Here is a 20,844-nt window from a genome sequence, read left to right as displayed (position 1 = left end):
CACACACACACACTAATATAATATATATATATATATATATAAAAAATATCATTATTAGGGGTGAGTTCCATATACCCTAATTTCCGCCATCATGAATTTTGCCAAAAACTGTTTTTGGTTTTTTGTTGTTTTTTTTTGCTGCCAAACAAGAAGTGAGTCTATATCTGAGCAACAACTTTGCACACCGACACAAAACGTGGTAACTATCTTCAGGACCATGACCTGAGGCTATGTAACAAACTGTTTGCCAGTGCCACCTACTAGGCAAAAGTTACAATGACATTCTAAAATTCTTACATTTAACTGTCATTTTTTGCTATTCTTCCAAATTTTGTCCAATCTTCCCCAAACTTGGCTCATTTCATCTTGAGATCTGTCTGAACAAAAAAAGTCATCAAAAGGACTTATTCAAAAACATTCTCCTGTAATGTGAACGGTTGTCCCCTGAAAATGCCAACTTTTATTATCAATATTATCAATATTGCTCAAAGTTGATAAAGGCTGATGTGAAAATTTGATTACATTTCACTGTGTTTTGCTTTTTATATAGACAATTCACAGAAACAGTGATGCTACAGTAAAAAATGCTAAGCTTTTTTAAATTATTCTGAACATTTTTCATGGCATATTAACATTAAAAAAGGAAACAAAGGAAACTGAGGTAATAATCAAGTCAACAAATCCACATCATGTCAAAGCAAGCCAGCATGTTTTACTCCCTTTATTAATACCTTTTTTTCAGTTGTTCATAGCATTACACAGAATTAGCCACACAAGAAACTTGGATTGTATTTTGTTATACATTTTTTATGTTAATAATGTTAATTCCCCCCCGCCCCCTTTTTTTTTTTTTACATTCTAATGCTAAAAAAGGTTACACAAGAACTAGCACACTGATGTCTAACCTGTGAGAACAGTCAGACTGTAACATAATACACCAGGAAACACAGGGAGGATTGAACATTAAAAAGGTTATGAATGAAGAAAAAATTAAAATAAAATTAAAATATGTAAAGAGGAAGAGCAGTCACACAGCTCTGGCCCAAACACTGATGCTTCCGTTTTGTCCCCCTTTTTAATCCCCCAGAGTAAACTATGTCAGACATTTCCCTTTACTCTTTTTAATATCAAGCAATGCAAAGCATTCGTTCTGTATCAAATATCTCTACCAGTGTTCCTCCATTAGCAATAGACTGAATGACACCATGTGCAATTTTTATACATTTCTGCTCCAACTTTCAACACTAAACTCAACAAAAGCAAAGACAAGCATCTTTGTGTTTCAATACTGTTTTTTAACATTCCCTCACAAGTCAAAAATGTGACCTAACCACTGATGACTTTCAGCACAAGGGGAAGAGGAAGTAACGGGTGCTTTATTTAGTTTTTGCATAAAACCCAGTTTGAAAGCAACAATTCAAAACATACTTTTTTGAGTGTACAATTACACTGATTCAGTCATTTGGATCATTCCTGGTTATCCTGGTGCTAATTTGTTGGTTGGTGCTGTATTTTTGTTATTCCTGTTAGACGTTAGTGGCTGTACGCCATGCTGATGTCACATGGGACATAGCTAGCGATGGCGTTCCACAGGTGAACAGATTTAATACTAACAAGTCAGGGTTGTTTTTTTCCTTCAAGTTTCTGAATTATCCTTAAGATGGGAATTCGCTCAAACCAAATAGTGAGGAACTAATGAAGTTGGCAAAGATGAGTTAAAAACAGTATTGGAACCGAGGCCCCAAGTTTTAGTGTGATTTGACTGCACATGACAAGTATACAAATGTAGCCTATCAAATACACACATCTAACTCTCAATGGGATTCTGTGTCATGTCAACAGAGAATTGTAATGATTTGGTGTTTTACGGCAGTGTTGTGCTGATTACTCTGGCTTCTACAACACAGTGTTGCAAATGAAAAAAAAAGTGCTGGTGAGTTGCTTCTCTTGATAAAGGTATGGCTATGTTTGTTTGTTACAAGGAGTTAAATTTAGCTAGGCAGTTCCTCTAGAGGCTTTTAGGTAAGAGTTGGTAAACTAACAGTCAAACTTAGTTAAAATTTAGCTAATTGTCGTTTGTTTTTCTGTCTTAATAGAAACAGTCTGGTGGCAGTGGATTTGCTGGAAGATCATTATTATCAAAATCATCATTGTTTTGTTAGAGGGGTCCATTATTAATTCATGAGACTAATAACTTAGCCATGCTAAAGTGTCAGCCAAACAGAAAGAAAAAAAAAATGCCCATATCAAATGTTTTCCAACATTTTATTTGAGAAACTGTATATTTTTTCCCCCAAACGCTAGAATGTATGTCTACATTCTGTCATAGATAAGTGCCCTAAGTATAATGTCAAATATTTTAAGATTCTATCCAAATTGGCCCTTATTCATCAGAGTTGCATACCGTCAAATCTGATTCTAAGATGAACACACAAAAATGAAAACCTTATGTCAATTTCATCTTTGCCCTATTAGTATGAAACTCACATCTGTGTGTGTAAATTAGTGTAAAGTTTGTACAACCTGAAAAATGATTGATTTGCAGTTAAATAAAGAAACTCAATACTAGTATCATCAACACTACAAGTAAATATCATAAGTAAAGCAGTATAAACATAGCAAATAATGCTGATAATCACAATTGTGTGTGCAGAAACCACGTACTAAAATACAGGTAATGGGGCTTAGAGTCCGCCTGTAATTTAAAAAGTGAATCAAAGGGGCAGATGTTGATCTTGATCAGCTCGTTAATCCTTCATTTGAATATTAGTAATGCATTTGTGTACAAGAGGCATCATAAAGCAGTGACCTGGATGTGTAGTCTTGGAAACACAGGCCCTGGCTGTGAGTTTCATTGCTTAATTTATGTCAGTGTTTTCTTTATAGGAATGAAGGTTTTTAGTTGAGAAACCTGGCACACCTATATTTATACATACAGCTTTAAAAAAAAAAAAAAAAAAATGATTTCAGCTAAATATGACCTATTCGAGTACTAAAATGAATAAAAACTAAGCTTTAATCAGATTCACATTACTACCTGAAGGTGAGATCTACCTGATTGTGACCTTAAACAGCTTAATATTATAAGGGTAGATTGGGAAATGTCGTGCATGGTAAATGGCAGGTAAATAAGGGATTAGTTAGTGGGAGCTTCCATCCATGCAGATGAAGCTGATTCATATATTGTGCTCATCTAGGACAGTCTGAACGGTCATAAGGCAGTTTCATGAATCAGACGCAGATTTATTCCTAGGTCATTCCATGCATCCAAATCTGTGCTGGATTTTACGCAATTTTGCTGAATAAGGGCCAATGTGTTTTTTCTGGAATTGGAAGCGCACTGGGGCATATGCCAGTGTTAACACTGAGAAAAGGTTCTGGGCATGAAGTTGCAATATTCAAATGACCGTATTTATTTATTAAAGTGCAGTTAGAATTGTTAGGCTTCAGCCAAGTGTGTTGATGTATGTAGATCTTACATCAGCTTCAAGTTGCTATTTTTAAATTTAGTACTTGGTTGAATGAATTGTCAAACACTCAGCATTTGGGATACAGCCATACTAAATAAAACCAATTCTGCTGGTGTTTTAAAAATTTTTATTTTTAAAATCCAGGTAGCGGAAGCTTAAAACTTCACCTGTTTTGTCTGTCTCCATAATCCATATACTCTCACATCAACATTACCATCAACAAAAATATATGTATTTGCAACAATCCTACCATGCAATTTGGAGCAGTCAAACATACTAATGTCTCAATCTTTCATTTCTACACAGTTTCCCATATTTACCATTTCCCCACTTATTTTTGTTTTCAAATAAGTCAAATGGAAGACCTGAGCTGGCTGCAACCAAAAGACATTGGTATTTATCCACACCTGTTGCCATGGCCCTGTATGAGAGTCACATGACTATTACAAATAAGTTCATTAAAAAGAAAAAAAAAAAAAAAAAAAAAAAAAGTCCCACTCCAAACACACCAAATAGTATACCAAAATAACTCAGACACAAGAGGAGTATTGCTACTCTATTGTTTTTTTTCCTCTATTGTTCAACATGTAATTAAGTGAACTGTTTTTAATTACATTAGTCATTATTTATAGATGATTATAATTAATTTTCTATATTAGAAGTATTACTATTGGTTATCACTACATCGTGGGTCTCTCTACAGGCCCCTACCTGCACCACAGATGTTAAGTTGACAGAGGGATGGAGAGATGTATTTTTTTCTCCTTCTCTCCCCATGTCACTTGTTTCCTGCTCACTTCTCTTAAGAATCTCTCACTTCCCAGAAGTATGGGATGAGCGAATTATACATGAGAATGAGATTTAGTTTGGTAAGAGGAGTATCTTTCTCTCTTTATGTCTCTCTTCCTTTCTTGCTTTACACTTTGATGAATGGATATGACTGATTGCTATGACCCTCTCAATAGTAGTGGCTTTCCACTTATCCATCCATCCATCCATCCATCCATCCACCTCTCTCTCGCTCTCTCTCTTGTTCTCTTTCACTTTCTCTTCAGCAGGACACCTCCATTGTGTTGGAGGGGCTAGGGGGCATGTTTCCACCTACGGAGCCCTGGGAGAGAGTGCGCGATCGTGAGCGAGAGCCTTCCAGGGAGTAGGATGAAGAGAGTGAGGTGGTGCGTGAGCGGGACAGACGAGTCATGCAGGAGGATGCCACTGATGAAGAGAAAGAAAGAAAGTACATTAGCTAAAGAGGTTTTTGGTTTAAAAAAAAAAAAAAAGGTTTTTTTTAAAAAAAATCACAAATATTTTGCTCTCATGGATATCAAACAATTGAAAACACACACAAAAAAAGTCTTTGTTAAATATAGGTGTGTGACAATTATGGGTACCCTTTTAGTCAATACTTTGTGCTACTTCCCTTTGCAAAGATAACAGCTCTGAGTCTTCTCCTATAATGCCTGATGAGGTTGGAGAATACATGGCAAGGAATTTCAGACCATTCCTCTATACAGAATCTCTCCAGATCCTTCAAATTTCAAGGTTCAAGCTGGTGGACTCTCCTCTTCAGTTCACCCCACAGGGTTTCTATTGGTTTTAAGTCAGGGGACTGGGATGGTCATGGCAGGATCTTGATTTTGTGGTCAGTAATCCATTTTTGTGTTGATTTTGATGCATGTTTTGGATCATTGTCCTGCTGGAAGATCCAACCACGGCCCATTTTAAGCTTTCTGGCAGAGGCAGTCAGGTTTTTATGGGGTTGGAATTGTTTAAATTTTCACATTTTCATATTTCCAAATAAATAGATTACGATCCACAAATAAATGTAGCAAGATTCATAAAAATTAATTCAATTCACAAATAAATCAAATGAGATTTGCGAATAATTAATTTTTTTTACAAATACGTTTTTATGTCACAAACAACTCTACCTGTCATTCATTTGTGGATCACGTTCTGTGCATTTGTGGATTTTGAACCATTTCTAGCGTTGAGTGCACACAAATCCACAAACAGTGGCCCTGATTGTAAAACAAAACCTGAATATTCTTTCAATATATTTCTCACATCTGAATTCATAGGGGTGCTGAGAGAGGGTTGCAAAATTGTCACATACCTATATTTAACAAAGTTGTTTTTTTTTGTATAAACCTGTGTTGCGTTTGCAATTGTTTGATATCCATAAGAGCAGAGTATTTTTGTGAATTTTTTTTTAACAAAAGATCAGAAGGTTAAACAATAAAGACAATTTTTCTCCTTCTTTGCTCACATTTACCAATGGTGCCAATATTAGTGGAGGGCACTGTAGGTCCTGTGTAAATATATTACAGTCGGATGCAAAAATTTGCACTCCCACCGACAGTTTGACCGATCCAGCCCACTCCCGCAGAAAGTTTGACCAATTAATTTACATTTATGCCATTTGGCAGACACCCTTATCCAGAGCGACTTACAGAAGTGCTTTGAAGTCTCGATCAATAAATACATCCCAATACTGGTTCACTAGGTCACGGACTAAGAGTATCAGTTAAAACACTCGGTTGGGACATAATATAGTAAGAAAAAACACACAGACAACACAACTTTTTTTTTTTAAACGAAGTGCTAATTTAAGTATTTTAAGAAGAGGTAAGTCTTTAGACGTCGTTTGAAGACTGCCAGTGACTCCGTCTTCAAATGGACATCTAGGGGAAGTTCATTCCACCACCTAGGTGCCAGAAAAGAGAAGAGTCTTGATGTATGCCTTTCCTGTACCCTGAGAGATGGTGGCACCATTCTAGTGGTGCTAGAGGATCGGAGGGAGTGTTTTGCAGTACGGGGTGAGAAATGATTTGACATAAGTGGGTGCTGGTCCATTTTTGGCTTTTTAGGCAAGCATGAGTGCCTTAAATCTGATGCAGTGCATAGCAGTGGAGTGATGTGGGAGAACTTAGGAAGGTTGAAAACAAGTCGAGCAGCTGCATTCTGGATCAGTTGCACAACTCGAATGGCTCTCAGAGGCAGACCTACCAGGAGTTAGTTGCAGTAGTCCAGTCTTGAAATGACGAGAGACAGAACCAGGATAGAAATGGACAAATCCTTCTGATGTTGAAAAGGAGAAATTGAAATGAGCATGTCAGATTAGCAATATTAGAGGAAAGGGACAGTTGATTGTCCATGGTTACCCCAAGGTTGCACGTAGAAACAGAAGTTGGGAGAGAGTTGTCCAGGGAGATCACAAGATCCTGACATGGTGATGAATCACCTGGGATGAACAGCAGTTCAGTTTTGCTGGGATTAAGTTTCAGCTGATGAGCTGGCATCCATGATGAGATGTCTGCCAGACATGCAGAGATCGGAGCAGAAACAAGACGATCTGCAGGAGGGTAGGAGAGAATGAGCTGAGTGTCATCCGCATATCAGTGGTATGAAAACCCATGTGAGGATATGACCACCAACCCTACGATTTGTGGACAATCCGCCCTACTACCTGAGCCACAGCCACCCAGTATAGTAGAGTATAGAAGTATAGAAGAAGAACAGAAGAGGACCAAGTCCTGAGCCTTATGGGATACCAGTGGAGAGTCTCTGGGGAACAGATGTGGATCCCCTCCATGTCACCTGGTATAATGACCTTCCAGGTAGGAAGCAAACCACTGCCATGTTGCACCACGAATTCCGAGACTCATGAGGGTGGACAAGAGTGTTTTGTAGTTTACTGTGTGAAATGCTGCTGAAGGGTCAAGGAGGATGAGGACTGATGACAATTTGACTGATCTAGCAGTATGTAGCTTCTCAGTGACAGCCAAAAGGGCAGTCTCTGTGGAATATGCTGCTTTGAAGATGGACTGGTTAGGATCTTGGAGGTTGTTCTGTGAGAGATAGAGAGACAGTTGATTGTAGACAGTGCATTTTGAGGATTTTAGAAAGAAAGGAGAGAAGTGACACTGGTCGGTAGTTGCCGATGTCAGAGGGATCCAGAGTGGGTTTCTTCAGGATGGGAATAACCCTTGCTCTCTTGAATGCAGTTGGTACATGCCCAGATGATATGGCACCATTGATGATAGTCGTGATTAAGGGGAGGTCTTGTGAGATGGTTTGGAGCACTGTGGAAGGGATTGGATCCAATGGGCAGGTGGTAGGATTGCAGGACAAGATGACACTAGATTAGAAAAATGTGCCAGTGAAAGAGAAAAGGAATCCTTAGTGGGTTGTGTAGTAGTTGGGGTAGAAGTGAAGGTCTGGCAAATTTTTTCAATCTTCCCATCATAAACGGTGACGGTCTTCAGCAGTCAGGAAGGATGGTGCAGGAGGAGCTGGTGGGCTGTGTAGTGAAGAAAAGATGTTGTGGAGCTTGCGAGGGTCTTGTGCAGAAGTTTCCAGCTTTTCCTTGTAAAAGGCAGTCTTAGCAGATGTAACTTCAGATGAGAATTTGGAGAGGAGAGCAGGGTAAGAGGCAAGATCTGCCTCAAGTTGTGATTTCTTCCACTTTCTCGCTGTTATTAGTTCTCTCTGATGGCTACATAACACAGCTGACAGCCAAGGAACAGGATAAGAAATCTTCCTGAGTTTAGAAGAGAGAGAGCAGAGGAGGTCCATGGATGAGGAAAGGAAAGAGTCTGTGGCTAACTCCAATGGTAAGGAAGAAAAGGAGTCGGGGTCTAGAAGGGATGATAGGGTGCAGGAAGCTATAGAGGAAGGAGAGATAAAATGGAGGGTTGGAGAGGTAGGAGAGAAGTATTTATAGCTGGTTTTAGGTAGGGTAGGGAGGGTGATTGTGAAGGATACCAAGTGGTGATTAGAAGCATGGAGTGGGGTAGCATTGCTGTCTGTAGCTGGAGAGGGGCGGCTGAAGGAAATGTCCTGAATGTCCAGGACATCTACTCCCTATGGGTATGAGTGAGCAGGCAGCTGTGTGTGGGTGGAATGCTGTTGAATGTCAAGGAGAAGGAATGCAGAAGAGGGATAAGGCAAGAGGACTCAAGCTCATCAGAGGGGAGGTTGAAATCTCCAAGTACTGTAAGAGGGGTGCTGTCAGTAGGGAAAAGACTGAGGAGCATGTCCATTCCTTCAAGAAAGTCCCCATGGGGACCAGGAGGGCGGTAGATGACGATGATTAGAAGGTTTATCAGGGAGATAACTGTAACTGCATGGAATTCGAAGGATGAGACGAGACAGGGAGAGAGATGTGGAGCACCATCTCCGAGACAACAGTAGACCTGTACCACCACCCCTGCTAGTGTGAGAGACAGTATAAGCAGAAGACAGAGCAGCCGGTGTAGCAGAGTTCTGTGGAGATATCCAGGTTTCAGTTAGTGCCAGAAAGTCAAGAGAGTAGTGGAAAGCTAATGGAGAGATGAAATCAGCTTTCTTTACAGCAGATTGGCAATTCCAGAACCCACCTACCACTGCTGCTACCAATACCACTCGCATAGAAAGTTTGATGAATCCCACACTCTCTCTCAGAAAGTTTGACCAATAATGCCCACTCTCACACCGATCACATGCTCAATATTTTCTAATGAATTCTAATTGGATTTATTAGCCAAAATATAAACAACTAGAAGCAGGCCACTTTAAAGTGTTTTATTCCTCTTATTCCATAGCAGTTTGCAATAATTATTATTTTTTCATTTAGTAAAGAATAGCTAGAAACTGTCATTCCCTCACCAATGTCACCAAAAAAAAAAAAGCAACCTCTCATGTTATCATGTGACTGGAAAAGTCATCTGTCCTAAGGACCTTCCTATGGCAGACAGGCTTGACTTGGGAGATTCCTTCCATAAAGGCTAGCTTAAAAAAAGCTTTAAAAAAATCTTCACCATATAAATGATTATGGGTTTTTCTTGGTTAATTACCAACATGTTTTTTTTAATCAATTTATTATAAGACTTGGATTATGTGCAACATTTGTCATACAAGTATAGAAAGATTTGTTGCTGCAGAAATTACAGAATATTAGACGGAACACATTAATATAAACCTGTGATTTGTATTACAGCCAGCAGGACGGTTAGAGCTGTTATAGAAAATTTATCAACACCTTCTGACCAATCCGAATAGAGAATTCAGCAGAGCTATGATACACCTCTTCTAATACTACAAGTCAGACAAATCTCATCATTCTGATTGTAAACTACTCACTGTATCCCATTCCCTGGATGAAGTATTTGAATGCTTCAGTCAGCTTGCTGGGCTGCAAAGACACAATCAAAAATGATGTAATCAAATCATTATAATTCTACTGATTCATTAGTTTAATGATGTTTAATTTAAAAAATATTACTTACTTGAGTGAGTTGTGGCATCCCACCAGCATCAGCCATCTGCAGAGAGCACAGAGAAAACAACAATTTAATATTATACTCTTGAGAACACAAAGCAGGAAAAGCATTAGTTTAGTTGCTAGATTGCACATTGCTTATCAGTATTAAATGCTTAAGGTTACTTGGAGAAAAAGCATATACAAAATTAATGGCACCTTCAGGAATGAGGTTGTAGTTGGGTCCAGTTTGCTGTTGCATTCCACCTGATGGACAAAACACAAAATCTCTGTGACTCTGAATCTAGACATTTTTGAGATGACAAATAATCGTTGGTGTTATCTCGAATATTATTACATGATTCAACCTAAGCACGCCAATGGATTTTAATTTGAATAGCTCATTAAGGCCACTCTCACACGTGGTATGTGTGCGCATTTGTTTGTTGTTTTTTTCACAACACAGAAAAGGCGCTGACAGAAGCAATTTTCTTGATAGTCTTAGCATATATTGCTATTAATAGTAGTAATAAAAATTACATGGCTTAACTCTGGTAATAAGAAGGTTGTTTGCCTTCACGGTCGCGCTGGAGGCAGAAAATCAAGACAAGACGAGCTGTTTGTCTAACCTGATCATATGCACCTACAGTCACAGTGCCTACTGAGGAATTTCCCCCCAAAAAATAGCCAAGTTATTATTTCTAGTTATATTGGAACACTGGAGTACAGGCAACAAAATATTTACAGTTCAACATGTCGTGGATGATCCTTATTTTCATTTACTAACAACAAATTTGTCAATGGCACAATATGTTTCATGTTTGTTTCTCTTGCTCTCAAACGTGTGACTTGTCGGGAGATTTTTAAATCAATGAATAAATAAATAAAAAGCACTTTAACATCACTCAGTTGAACCTTTTTTTCAACTTTGGAAGCATCACTACATGTAAAACTTGCACTGGCAAAAAAAAAAACGGGAAAAAAAGGTTTTAACCTACATTGAGTACATTGACAGAGGTAATGCATAACTACAAATTCATGCCTGAATCCCTGGAAGGTTGAATCCACAGATTAATGCAAGGAATCAGAAGAATACATGAAAGCTCCCTACAAAAATATTGTACATGTTTTGTATAGATGTTGATGGACTGTTCTTGGACTTCAATTATAAATATGCTTAGAGTGATTTCCCTCATTTTTGTTGAACAGGGAAACTCTTTTTCCTTATTTTTTTGTCAAAATTCTTCTCTGTGATAATCACATATACTCTACATATGTGGTAGACAGAGAAGGTTGAAAAAAAAATTCAATTAAAACAAACACGCCAGAATATCCACATGCACATATACGGTTGAATATAAAACATGCATCTTCAGACTGTAAAATACATAAGCAGCAAGATATGAGAGTGTACAAATCTAAGATATATTATCTTGTTTAAAAATTGTTCCTGATTGTATGAGGACTTACTGCAGCGTCTTCATATGGTGCCTGGTCCCCTACCACCAGCATGACGGGACATCTGAAAAGAGGGAGGGAAAGACAAAAAGACAGGTAAACTTCAAATATTTGCATTTTTTGCTGAACCATATGAATTATATTATTCAATTATTTATTTTGTTCAACTCACTTGAGTGTGTTGCTACGGTCAATGCTCAGATCCCTGCGACTGAAAGACAGAAAAACCACTTTTAAGACTGAGAGATAGTGAAATAGAGACATAGTTAGAGATTGACAAAGCGTGTACTTGTTGTAGCTCTTCCAGAAGAGGTCAATGTTTGTCAGGTTGGAGGCTGTTGAGATCCTCTCTCTGTGTGCCTGAACAAGCTCAGTGTTGGACGAATTCTCCTCCTGCATGCACACACATGCAGTCACACAAACAGCGTGATTTAACAGTTCTGGGTTTGGATAGATTATTACACAAAACCATAAAAAAAAAAACGCACACACGCACGCACACGCACCTGACTGAAGAGGTGACCTAGGATCTGCTCGGCAAGTGAGGAAGTCAGTGTGATGAGCTGGAATGAAAGAATAGAGAAAGAGGAAGAAAGAAAAAAAATGAACATAAATGAAATTCTCCCAACACACTAAAAAAAATGTAAAAATACAAATAGAGACTTTTATTGTACCAATCGTATGAGAGAAGGAAAAAACACACCTTTTGGGCGGCCCAGTCCATCCAGCCGCGAGCGTTCAGGTCAATATTTATCAGAACAAGACCTTCCACAGAGTCTGGATTTTTAAGCTATGAGAGAGAGAGAGAGAGAGAGAGAGAGAGAGAGAGAGCGAGAAAGAGAGAGAGAGAGAGAGAGAATATTCAAATAAACTCTAGACAACGCATACATGAGTGCAACACCATTGTATCATAACGAGAGCTCTTCGACTAAACTGACCTCTAATGGCCTATCTATCTATCTAGTTATAAAAACAACCTCCATCCTTTTTCTGTACCACTTATCCTACAAAGGGCAGCAGGGAGACTGGAGCCTATCCCAGGGAACCCGGGGCACAAGGCGGGTTACACCCTGGACGGGGTGCCAACTCATCGCAGAGCACAATTACACACACACGCATTTACACATTACAGACAATTTAGAGATGCCAATCAGCCTATAACACATGTCTTTGGACTGGTGGAGGAAACCGGAGTACCTGGAGGAAAGCCCTGAAGCACAGGGAGAACATGCAAACTCTGCACACACAGGGCAGAGGCGGGAAATCGAACCCCCAACCCTGGAGGTGTGAGGCAAACGTGCTAACCACTAAGCCATCAAGCGCCTGCTCTAAAAACATAATATTTTTAAAATGTAAAACAGTTCATTTCAAATTAGACTTAACATGAGAACATTTGTAATATAATGGTGAAACTGTGTGATGTCTCTGTTACTAAAATAGATACATTGTTTAAAATACTGAAATACAATTTTTAGGGGCAAACTGTTTTTATGGTGATTTTTTGCTTTCTAGAAATTATCATGATTTCTCAATATTGTTATCATCGTCTGTACTTGAAGGTCTTGACCCAAGTTTGCTCACTTCTGGATGCAAAAATCTTACTAGTAAGGACACAAGTAAGGAGGAAAATAGGTAGACAGAGAGAGACTTACTGTGAACTTCGACAGGACATAGGCCCCTGCTCCAACTCCAATTCCAATCACAGTACGGAAACTACACAAAGAAAACTAGTTAGCAATACTGAATGCGGTATTTAAGGCAGCTGGTTCCAGTAGACAGAAATATAAGTAATCCAGTAAAATATGTACGGTACAAAATCACTGTTGGGAAAAAATATAACTCTAGACTTTCCGGTTTTGTAATAAAAAAAAGGTAAAGGAGGTAAAACAATAACCATATTGCAGCCCATAAGGCTGCATTGCTATACAACGAAGGAGGGGAATAGCAGTAGACTTTTCAATTAAGGCAGACTTATCCTTGGCAGCAAGCTTAATATGAAATTTTTTTTAAAAAAGCTATTTAATTACTAATATTTATAGTAATATGCTTCGACTACGTATAGTCATTTCAGTCATTTGTAATTAGGAAGCTGGAGGAGGTGGCCTTGGATGGATGGATCCAAGGATATAGAAGGTTTCTTTACTTAAGATGTCTGCTGACATGGCCTGGCCTGGAAGTTAGCTATGCTCCAGCCAAAGTACAGCTGCTCAGTTCGGCCCCCTTTAGCTAAAAAGCAACTCAGATTTGAAGTTTTAACAGAATGCCATGTGACTGGTTGAAAAGGGAACGATTGTGAATTACAGTTGAAATTGCTCTTCCTGGACAGCAAAGTGATCTAAAAATGACCTACTTACATATATAATCCACTTTTTCACTGTTTAAAGAAGAAAATTGTATTTGATCTCAAATGCCTTCTGGGCAAGTTCTGTTGTTAAGGTCTTATTGGATTGATCCTTCTGCCTTTTAAGCAGAGAAAATATTAGGTGTGACTAAAAACAAACAAACAAACAAACAAAAAAAATAAGAGCAAATTAAAAAAGTAAATAATCCGCAAAGCAAATAACAGTGACTTGGAGGCTTCATAAAGCCATATTTCACTATGCTCAGCTGACTACTTGTCATGGCAGCTAAATTTGTGTGCACGTGCATGCGTGTTACAGAATTTTGTTTTTGACTGATCAACTTACTTGAAGAACTGTGTGACTGATGGGATCATTTCTGCAAGTTGATCCATGGAGACATAATGATACCTAGGAAGAATAAAATATGCATTGATTGTCATTAGGAGGGTGATGGTATACTGGTAATAGTGGTATATTATAGTAAGTAATTCTGAAACAACTACAAGTTATGCTTTGTCAGTGTATACTGAATAACGAGGTCATAAGGCACCCCTTATCTCACACACACACACACACACACGGCAGAGTTGCATGACTACTCATTTTTACTAGGCAACCAATAATTGCATTTAAATCTACTCATGTGGACGACCTAGCCACTCAGCTGAAATCCTTGATTCTGGAACTGAGAGCTCGCAGCATGGAAGCTCATGTGCATCAACACATCAACAGAGCCCTCCTTATAGCTCATCTACAGCAACGGCTAATAATGACACGCCATGTGGGCTACCTTGGCCTCGGTAGCATCCAAAAATGAGTCCCATGCAGTGCTGGTCACAACAGCGTTTACTGTAGCTTTTGTATACAAATTTTTATTTTATTTTAATCGAGGACAACAAAACTAACTGGGGGAATGGCTGGGATTGGTCAGAATTCCTTGGCGACCAGGTGGGCGTGAGAGTTTATACACTTAACCATTAAAGTGATATGAAAGTGACAAGGTTCCATTAAAGCAAAAGAAAATGAGAAAACACTTTTCCCAGTATAGTCTTAAACAATGTGCAGCTAACTGAAGAATTGGCTTAATTTAATCTGACATATTCAGACTAGTACATTCCAAACTGCTTTCTTTACAGGCTGCCTCACTGTTTTAGTGAATATATTAGTCGACTTGTCGATGCAACCCCTAACACACACCAACACCCACACCCAGTCTACCCAGCAGGATAGGGCGCAGCTCCCTCCTCTTGTCCTGGGGCATCTACGTGAACCACAGTGAAGTTCTTCACAATCTCCTGCATCTCCTCAAACTTGAAGAGAGAGGAGAAGCAGCTCTTACCTAAAAGAAAGACAGAGCGAGACAGACTAAACATACCTACAGGTTACAGCTTTATAAATGTTCAGCAGTTCTCTACCTCTGTTTCTGTGTCCATTCTGTGAAATTCATTCATATTATGATTTTGATTATGACTATGATTATTTTTTATTATTATTTGTCCTGGTCAGGGTTATGGTGGAACTGAAGCCTATCCAGAACACTTGGCACAAAGCAGGATTACACCTTGGATGGCATGCCAGTCCATCGCAAGGCACCATGCAGGCACACATTCTCCCCTAGGGGCAGTTTAGTACAGTTTCCCCCTGTACCACTCTACAAATATACATTTTTATGCAACATGGAGATGTCCCATATGTCATAAGTAGATGCAAGATTTCAGTATACGAGTCTTGATTTGCATTGCTTTATTCTTAGTAGTTTGTTTAACAATAGCCAGATGTGTCAAAATATACCACACAATCATGATTTTGCTCCTCACTAACTTAAAACACAGGGCCATAATCGAGAGGCTGACAGAGAGAGAGAGAGAGAGAGAGAGAGAGAGAGAGAGACTCACTGTCCATTCCCACATCATGAAAGGTCAGTATAGCTGGCCGGCGGGTGCTTCCTGTGCCGTGCAGCGTCACATGCAGCAAACCATGTGGGGTCTCAATATTGTACTCCTATAAAAAAAAATTTTTAAATGTAAGTTTAAAAAAAAAAAAAAAAAAAAAAAAAAAAAAAAAAAAAAAACACACACCACACACGGTAATATTAAGTATGTGCAGTACAAGTTAATTGTTTACTGTAATTATCCTGTTATCCTATCAATATCTCTATGAATAGCCTCATCAATTTCTTACCTGACCCCGGTCCAACAACAGTCTGGCTGCGATCTCAGCCTCCTACACAGAAAAAGAGGAACACTAAAGTTTATCAAGTGTTCTATACAACAACTACCTGTAAACCTGTAATAATTTAGACATCTATAATATTTTATAACCAGTTCATCATAAATACAATTACACTACTGCACTATTTCTACCATATGCTCTTTAGAGCAAAGGTATTCAACAAAAATTTGTAAAGGTCATTCTATATAAGTTTCTTGTTTACAATGGTCCAGATATCTAAATTTAACCATTAATGATTAGTTTATAGCTAGTGGAGCTTCACATTATTACTTTTGACTAGTGCCTCGGGCTCTGAACAGATTAGACACATCTGTTCTGACTGTAATATGGAGAGAATAAACACATACGTCTCTGTCCATTAGTCTTTAAATATTCTCTTATCAACTTTTTTCTTTTATCATGCCAGAATTGGTCATTTTTCATCCTTTCTCCCTTGAGAGAGACCTGCAAAACTTTCACATTGTGAATATCAGCCTGTAATTATGTCAGTATTTATGGTTAATGACAAGGAAATACACTAGATGGAGGATGGTTGAAAAACAGTAGTATATAATTTGAATAAAGATAGTGTAGATAGATAGATAATACAAAGTCTAGCGGGTCGACCAGGAGCATCTGTTGTGAATGTGACACAGGTTAAATTAAACACTTAATTCTCTGTGCATTTGTGTTTATGCATTGTTTACACTACTGTATATGTGCTAATGCAAAGGCTTTTCAAATCAGGGCTCACAGCTGTGCAGCATTAAAATACTGCATCAAAATTACTGCAATCAGATCTTACTCTTTGCATATGTATATCACAATGCACAGCTGTGTTCTTTTTATTTTATTATTAAGACTGCTGCAGTAATTCTGTACTACATATCTACTGAGTCTTTCAGTGTTTCAAGTTACCAGTAGGTGGCTCCATCAGCAATCCATATAATTCTCACTGCACATAAAGCACAGGAAGAGCCTTATATGGAAGCCGAGCTCTTGACGCCACACTTGGTGTTAATATGATCATTTGAGCCTGTGAAATCCACCACATGACTAGAGTTGATGCAGAACAAAAGCGCCTATGGAAATATCCGCTGTAATATCAAAATCTAAAAAAAAATTTATACATTTTAAAAAGCTTATTTTAACTCCTAGCTGAAATAAATAAAGAAAGAAAGAAAGAAAGAAAGAAAGTGGAAGGGGTAAATATGTAGAAATTAACATTCCAAAATATTTAATTATACAACCTGGGTGTACAACCTTCACTAAACATTCATCTTTGTAGTGATTTAGTGAATGAAAGTCAGCATTATCATTATTTTTGTGTGTGTGTGTTTATATCAATGACCTTCACGCTGTCTGTTTGACCCGTAAGTAAAGGCTTGTCCTCCATGATGGCAATCTCTTGCATTTCAGTTGTCATTATAAGTCCTTTCTCTGTCCTATTAAAAAAATGAAGAAGAAAAGCATTTATTAACACCACACTCAAACTCTTGTGAAGGGACATTTGGTCCCCACCAAGATACAAAAACATGCCACACGGTCTGATTCCTCAATGCTCATAGGAACTTTCATAATTCACTGGTATTGAATCAGCTTCTTCTTTTTTTTTTTTCCAATTAGATCTTAGGGGGAGAATTAATAAGCATTCAACCAGAGAGAGCCTAGAGAAATGAGGACAGCAGTCATGGCATTATGCAATCTTAATCAGAATCCTCAATATTTTTTTTTACTTAATAAAATGTTCTGGTTTATCATCTGTGACCTTTCCAAGCAGGCTGATGGCAGTTTAACCATAAAATAAGCAGACATGTTCTGATCGGAAGAGTAAAGAGCATCACACAAACGGCCTGACATGGCATTAGTAAAGTGTGTGTGTGTGTGTTGCAATGGTGGTTGCCTCAGGGAGCCTCTCTATCTCAGCAGCACAAATGGTACCGATTACCACAGTATCTCTCGCTCTCTCTGACCTTCCACTCTTCCTTTCTGCTCTGAAGCTTTACGTCTAAACAGAATGCCCCCAAAAAAAAGGCTTTGTACATGTACATCTGTTGCATACAGATTATTCTGACGATGTGATTTCCCATATGAGCTGTAAAACCGTTGCCAATGCAGCAGGAAAATGATCCTTGCAACACAGTTCACTGTCTCAATGATGACAAATAATGTCATAATACTCTACTCTATAGAATAGTTCTGAGAATGAGAAAATATCACTGAATTTCAAAAGGCAGTGGCCACCAGATGGATCAGATCAGTCTACATTACAGTGACCTTAAAAAACTTAGGTGAACATTGAATAACAAAAAAAAGAAAAAATTACCATGAGGCTCTTTATCAGATTCAAACCAGAGATTAGTTAAAGCTGCTATTTTTGCCACAGTGCTACAGTATAGCATGTTTTTCCTTAGGCACACTAATTACGCATGGTTCCCCAAATCTTCTCAGCTGTTTTAGGGTGTGCCCCTTAGAACCTCTAGCACAATAGTTTTTTGGGGGTTTTTTAAATATATTTTGTTACACTGTTAGAAAGCACACCCCACTATTTACAAAGCTGTTGTATTTATTATTGAGCTCCAAAAGCTATTAGTTATTATACAATTTGCATTGAATGGGTTTTTATATTTTAAAAAAAAAAAAAAAAAAAAAGGCCTATAAATAATGTCATAATGGGCCTACAGCATTCTCTATTAGTGGAAAATTCAGGAATAAAAAGCTCTATAGCTCCAATTAATAGCCAAACTAATATTGTACATGTTTTAATAACAAGCCTAAAATTTGTTTGGAGAGGGTCCATGCAATTTATTTCATAGTTAAAAAGGTCTGTAAAACATTGTTGTAATGCTACCAAACATTTTTCCCTACAACTTGAATGATTTGTTCCATTATCAACATCATAAAATGACTCCTTAGCTTCATGTCAAATAAACTGTGATCATTTCAAGGTACACCATACTGGAATGTTTGCCATCTTAAATTGTAACCAAAACAGCCTTTCAGCTACTCCTTGAACAAATATGGTCTTGCGATGGGGCCCAACTGGCAGTAATGTACAAATGCAGTTGAAGGCAAAGACACTATGCATGAAAGCCCGTTTCTCAGCAATTCTTTGGCATACTGACACCAGACTTGGTGGCTGGATTTAAGACCACATCCTACAGATCACAAAGAAGTGTTGTGTTGATCCACCACTAGGTGATGCTATAATTAAAGGTTGAACTAATATAGGGGGGGATAAAAATTAACCATACATCACACAATACAATTAAATCAGAACATCCATATCATCACAGCCTATTCTTTGAGCCCTTAATCACCAAATGCAGCTATACTTGTACATTATTATTATTAAAAGTTCCTCAGGACTGTTAGGAAATGCTGTATAGCAGCATCTCACATTACCTCAGGCCTGTTTTGAAACACCATCTGTTGTTGCTTGATCAAAATGTCAGCATAGTGTAGAGGCAGATGTACGACTACTGACCACAGTGTCCTACTGGTCAAAACACACAAAGTGTCAAAGACAGTCAGAGCCAGAGGAACGCGTGTATGTACATGTCTGTGCAGGCAGAGATGTAAAGGCTTGTAACAGTCCTGAAAACATCTCACACACTAACAATAAAGCAGTGGCATTATACCTAATCCTTTACAAAACTACAATCTCTTTTCATAATCTTTCTCGGTCTATCCCTCTCTGTCCATGTCTGAGACAGTGTCTTTGAGAGCGTGTAATATCAGTTAAACTGAACAGAAGGAAGCATCTGTCACTGCAGAGAGAAACAAAAGGAACGCAATTTAGTCATACAGGTCCAAGTTCTAAAAAAAAAAAAAAAGGAAAAAGAAAAAAAAAGAAAGAAAAACAAAATGTGGTTCCCTGCACTGCACCATTTGATGTGTATATAAAGAAATTGACTGCTCTCTACATGACAAAGGACAAATCAATGCAGACGACACGCAGCCAGACACAACTAGCACAGCATGCTAACAAAACAACTCGCGACTGTTGCAGGTCCTGAAATAGAACACACACAGACACACACACACACACACACACAGACACACACACACACACACACACACAGGATACTTTAACACAATCAAAATGGTCTTACCTGCAGTTATAGTTACTCCCCATCAAATTAATCAGATTTACTCTCACATTCAGTAGTTTTATTTTTGCATTCAGTAGTTCTGCTCATACAATCAGTAGTTTTACACTTTAACTGGGTTTATCATTCATATTCAGTAGTTTTACTCATATTCCCTAGTTTCACTCACATTCAGTAAATTTACCATCACTTTCAGTAATTTTATCCTCACATTCAGCAGTTTTACTCAATCAATAGTTTACTTTCAGACTCTATAGTTTCACTGTCACATTCCCTAGTTTTACTCTGACATTCAGTAGTTGTAGCCTCACATTCATTTGTTTTTCCCTCATATTTCTTAGATTAACTTACACATTCAGTAGCTTTACTCTCATTCAGTAGTTTACTCTTGGACTCAGTCTGACTGGCTGTTCCTCTCAGTCACTAGTTTTACTCTTGCATTCACTAGATTTATTCTCACATTCAGTAGTTTTTCCCTCACATTCACTCATTTTACCCTCAAGCTCACTAGTCCTTAGTTTAATTTAGTTTTGATGCACTGACATGACACCGGCCATAGACTTACATTGAAATATTGCATTTATAGAGATGAATTTGAATACAAGTTTTAGTCATTTCTTAGTATAAGTTTTATAAGGGGTGTCAACTGGAGGTGAGCAGCATTTCCTGTGTATAATAAGTATTCTTTTATTTCAATGCAGAACTAAAATGTTGAACGTGAGAACATGTTGTGGGTATGTGACCGGTTTGAAAAACAGCCTACATACAGTGCCCTCCAATAATATTGGCACCCTTGGTAAATATGAGCAAAGTAGTCTGTAAAAAATTGTCTATTGTTTAACCTTTTAATCTTTTGTTAATTTTTTTTAAATCACAAAAATACTCTGCTCTCATGGATATCAAACAATTGCAAACACAACACAGGTTTATCAAAAAAAAAAAAACTTTGTTAAATATTAGTGTGTAACAATTATTAGCACCCTTTTAGTCAATACTTTGTGCTACCACCC

The 20,844-nt window shown here is 38.0% G+C and overlaps 1 protein-coding gene across 2 annotated transcripts in view; it reads right to left on the bottom strand.

Annotated features, from left to right (window-relative positions):
• Positions 1-703: 703 nt before the first annotated feature.
• The window catches only part of ndrg2 (NDRG family member 2), a 43,656-nt gene continuing 23,515 nt past the window's right edge, over positions 704-20,844 (bottom strand). For both annotated transcript variants that reach the window (XM_053618969.1, XM_053618968.1), the window contains exons 2-16: positions 17,074-17,167; positions 15,693-15,734; positions 15,407-15,512; positions 14,730-14,850; positions 13,857-13,919; positions 12,822-12,882; positions 11,873-11,959; positions 11,676-11,732; positions 11,459-11,562; positions 11,342-11,380; positions 11,182-11,233; positions 9,931-9,978; positions 9,740-9,775; positions 9,594-9,645; positions 704-4,685 (exon numbers count right to left, since the gene is read on the bottom strand). In XM_053618969.1, coding sequence (XP_053474944.1) covers positions 4,522-4,685; positions 9,594-9,645; positions 9,740-9,775; positions 9,931-9,978; positions 11,182-11,233; positions 11,342-11,380; positions 11,459-11,562; positions 11,676-11,732; positions 11,873-11,959; positions 12,822-12,882; positions 13,857-13,919; positions 14,730-14,850; positions 15,407-15,512; positions 15,693-15,734; positions 17,074-17,148 — 1,107 coding nt within the window. In that variant the 5' untranslated portion in view covers positions 17,149-17,167 and the 3' untranslated portion in view covers positions 704-4,521. The remainder of the gene's footprint in view (positions 4,686-9,593; positions 9,646-9,739; positions 9,776-9,930; positions 9,979-11,181; positions 11,234-11,341; positions 11,381-11,458; positions 11,563-11,675; positions 11,733-11,872; positions 11,960-12,821; positions 12,883-13,856; positions 13,920-14,729; positions 14,851-15,406; positions 15,513-15,692; positions 15,735-17,073; positions 17,168-20,844) is intronic.

Source organism: Ictalurus furcatus, chromosome 29, assembly GCF_023375685.1.
Source record: "Ictalurus furcatus strain D&B chromosome 29, Billie_1.0, whole genome shotgun sequence".
In the NCBI taxonomy this organism is placed as follows: Eukaryota; Metazoa; Chordata; class Actinopteri; order Siluriformes; family Ictaluridae; genus Ictalurus; species Ictalurus furcatus.
Note: the sequence above shows the minus strand (reverse complement) of the source record. Positions and strands in the feature narration are given on the sequence as shown.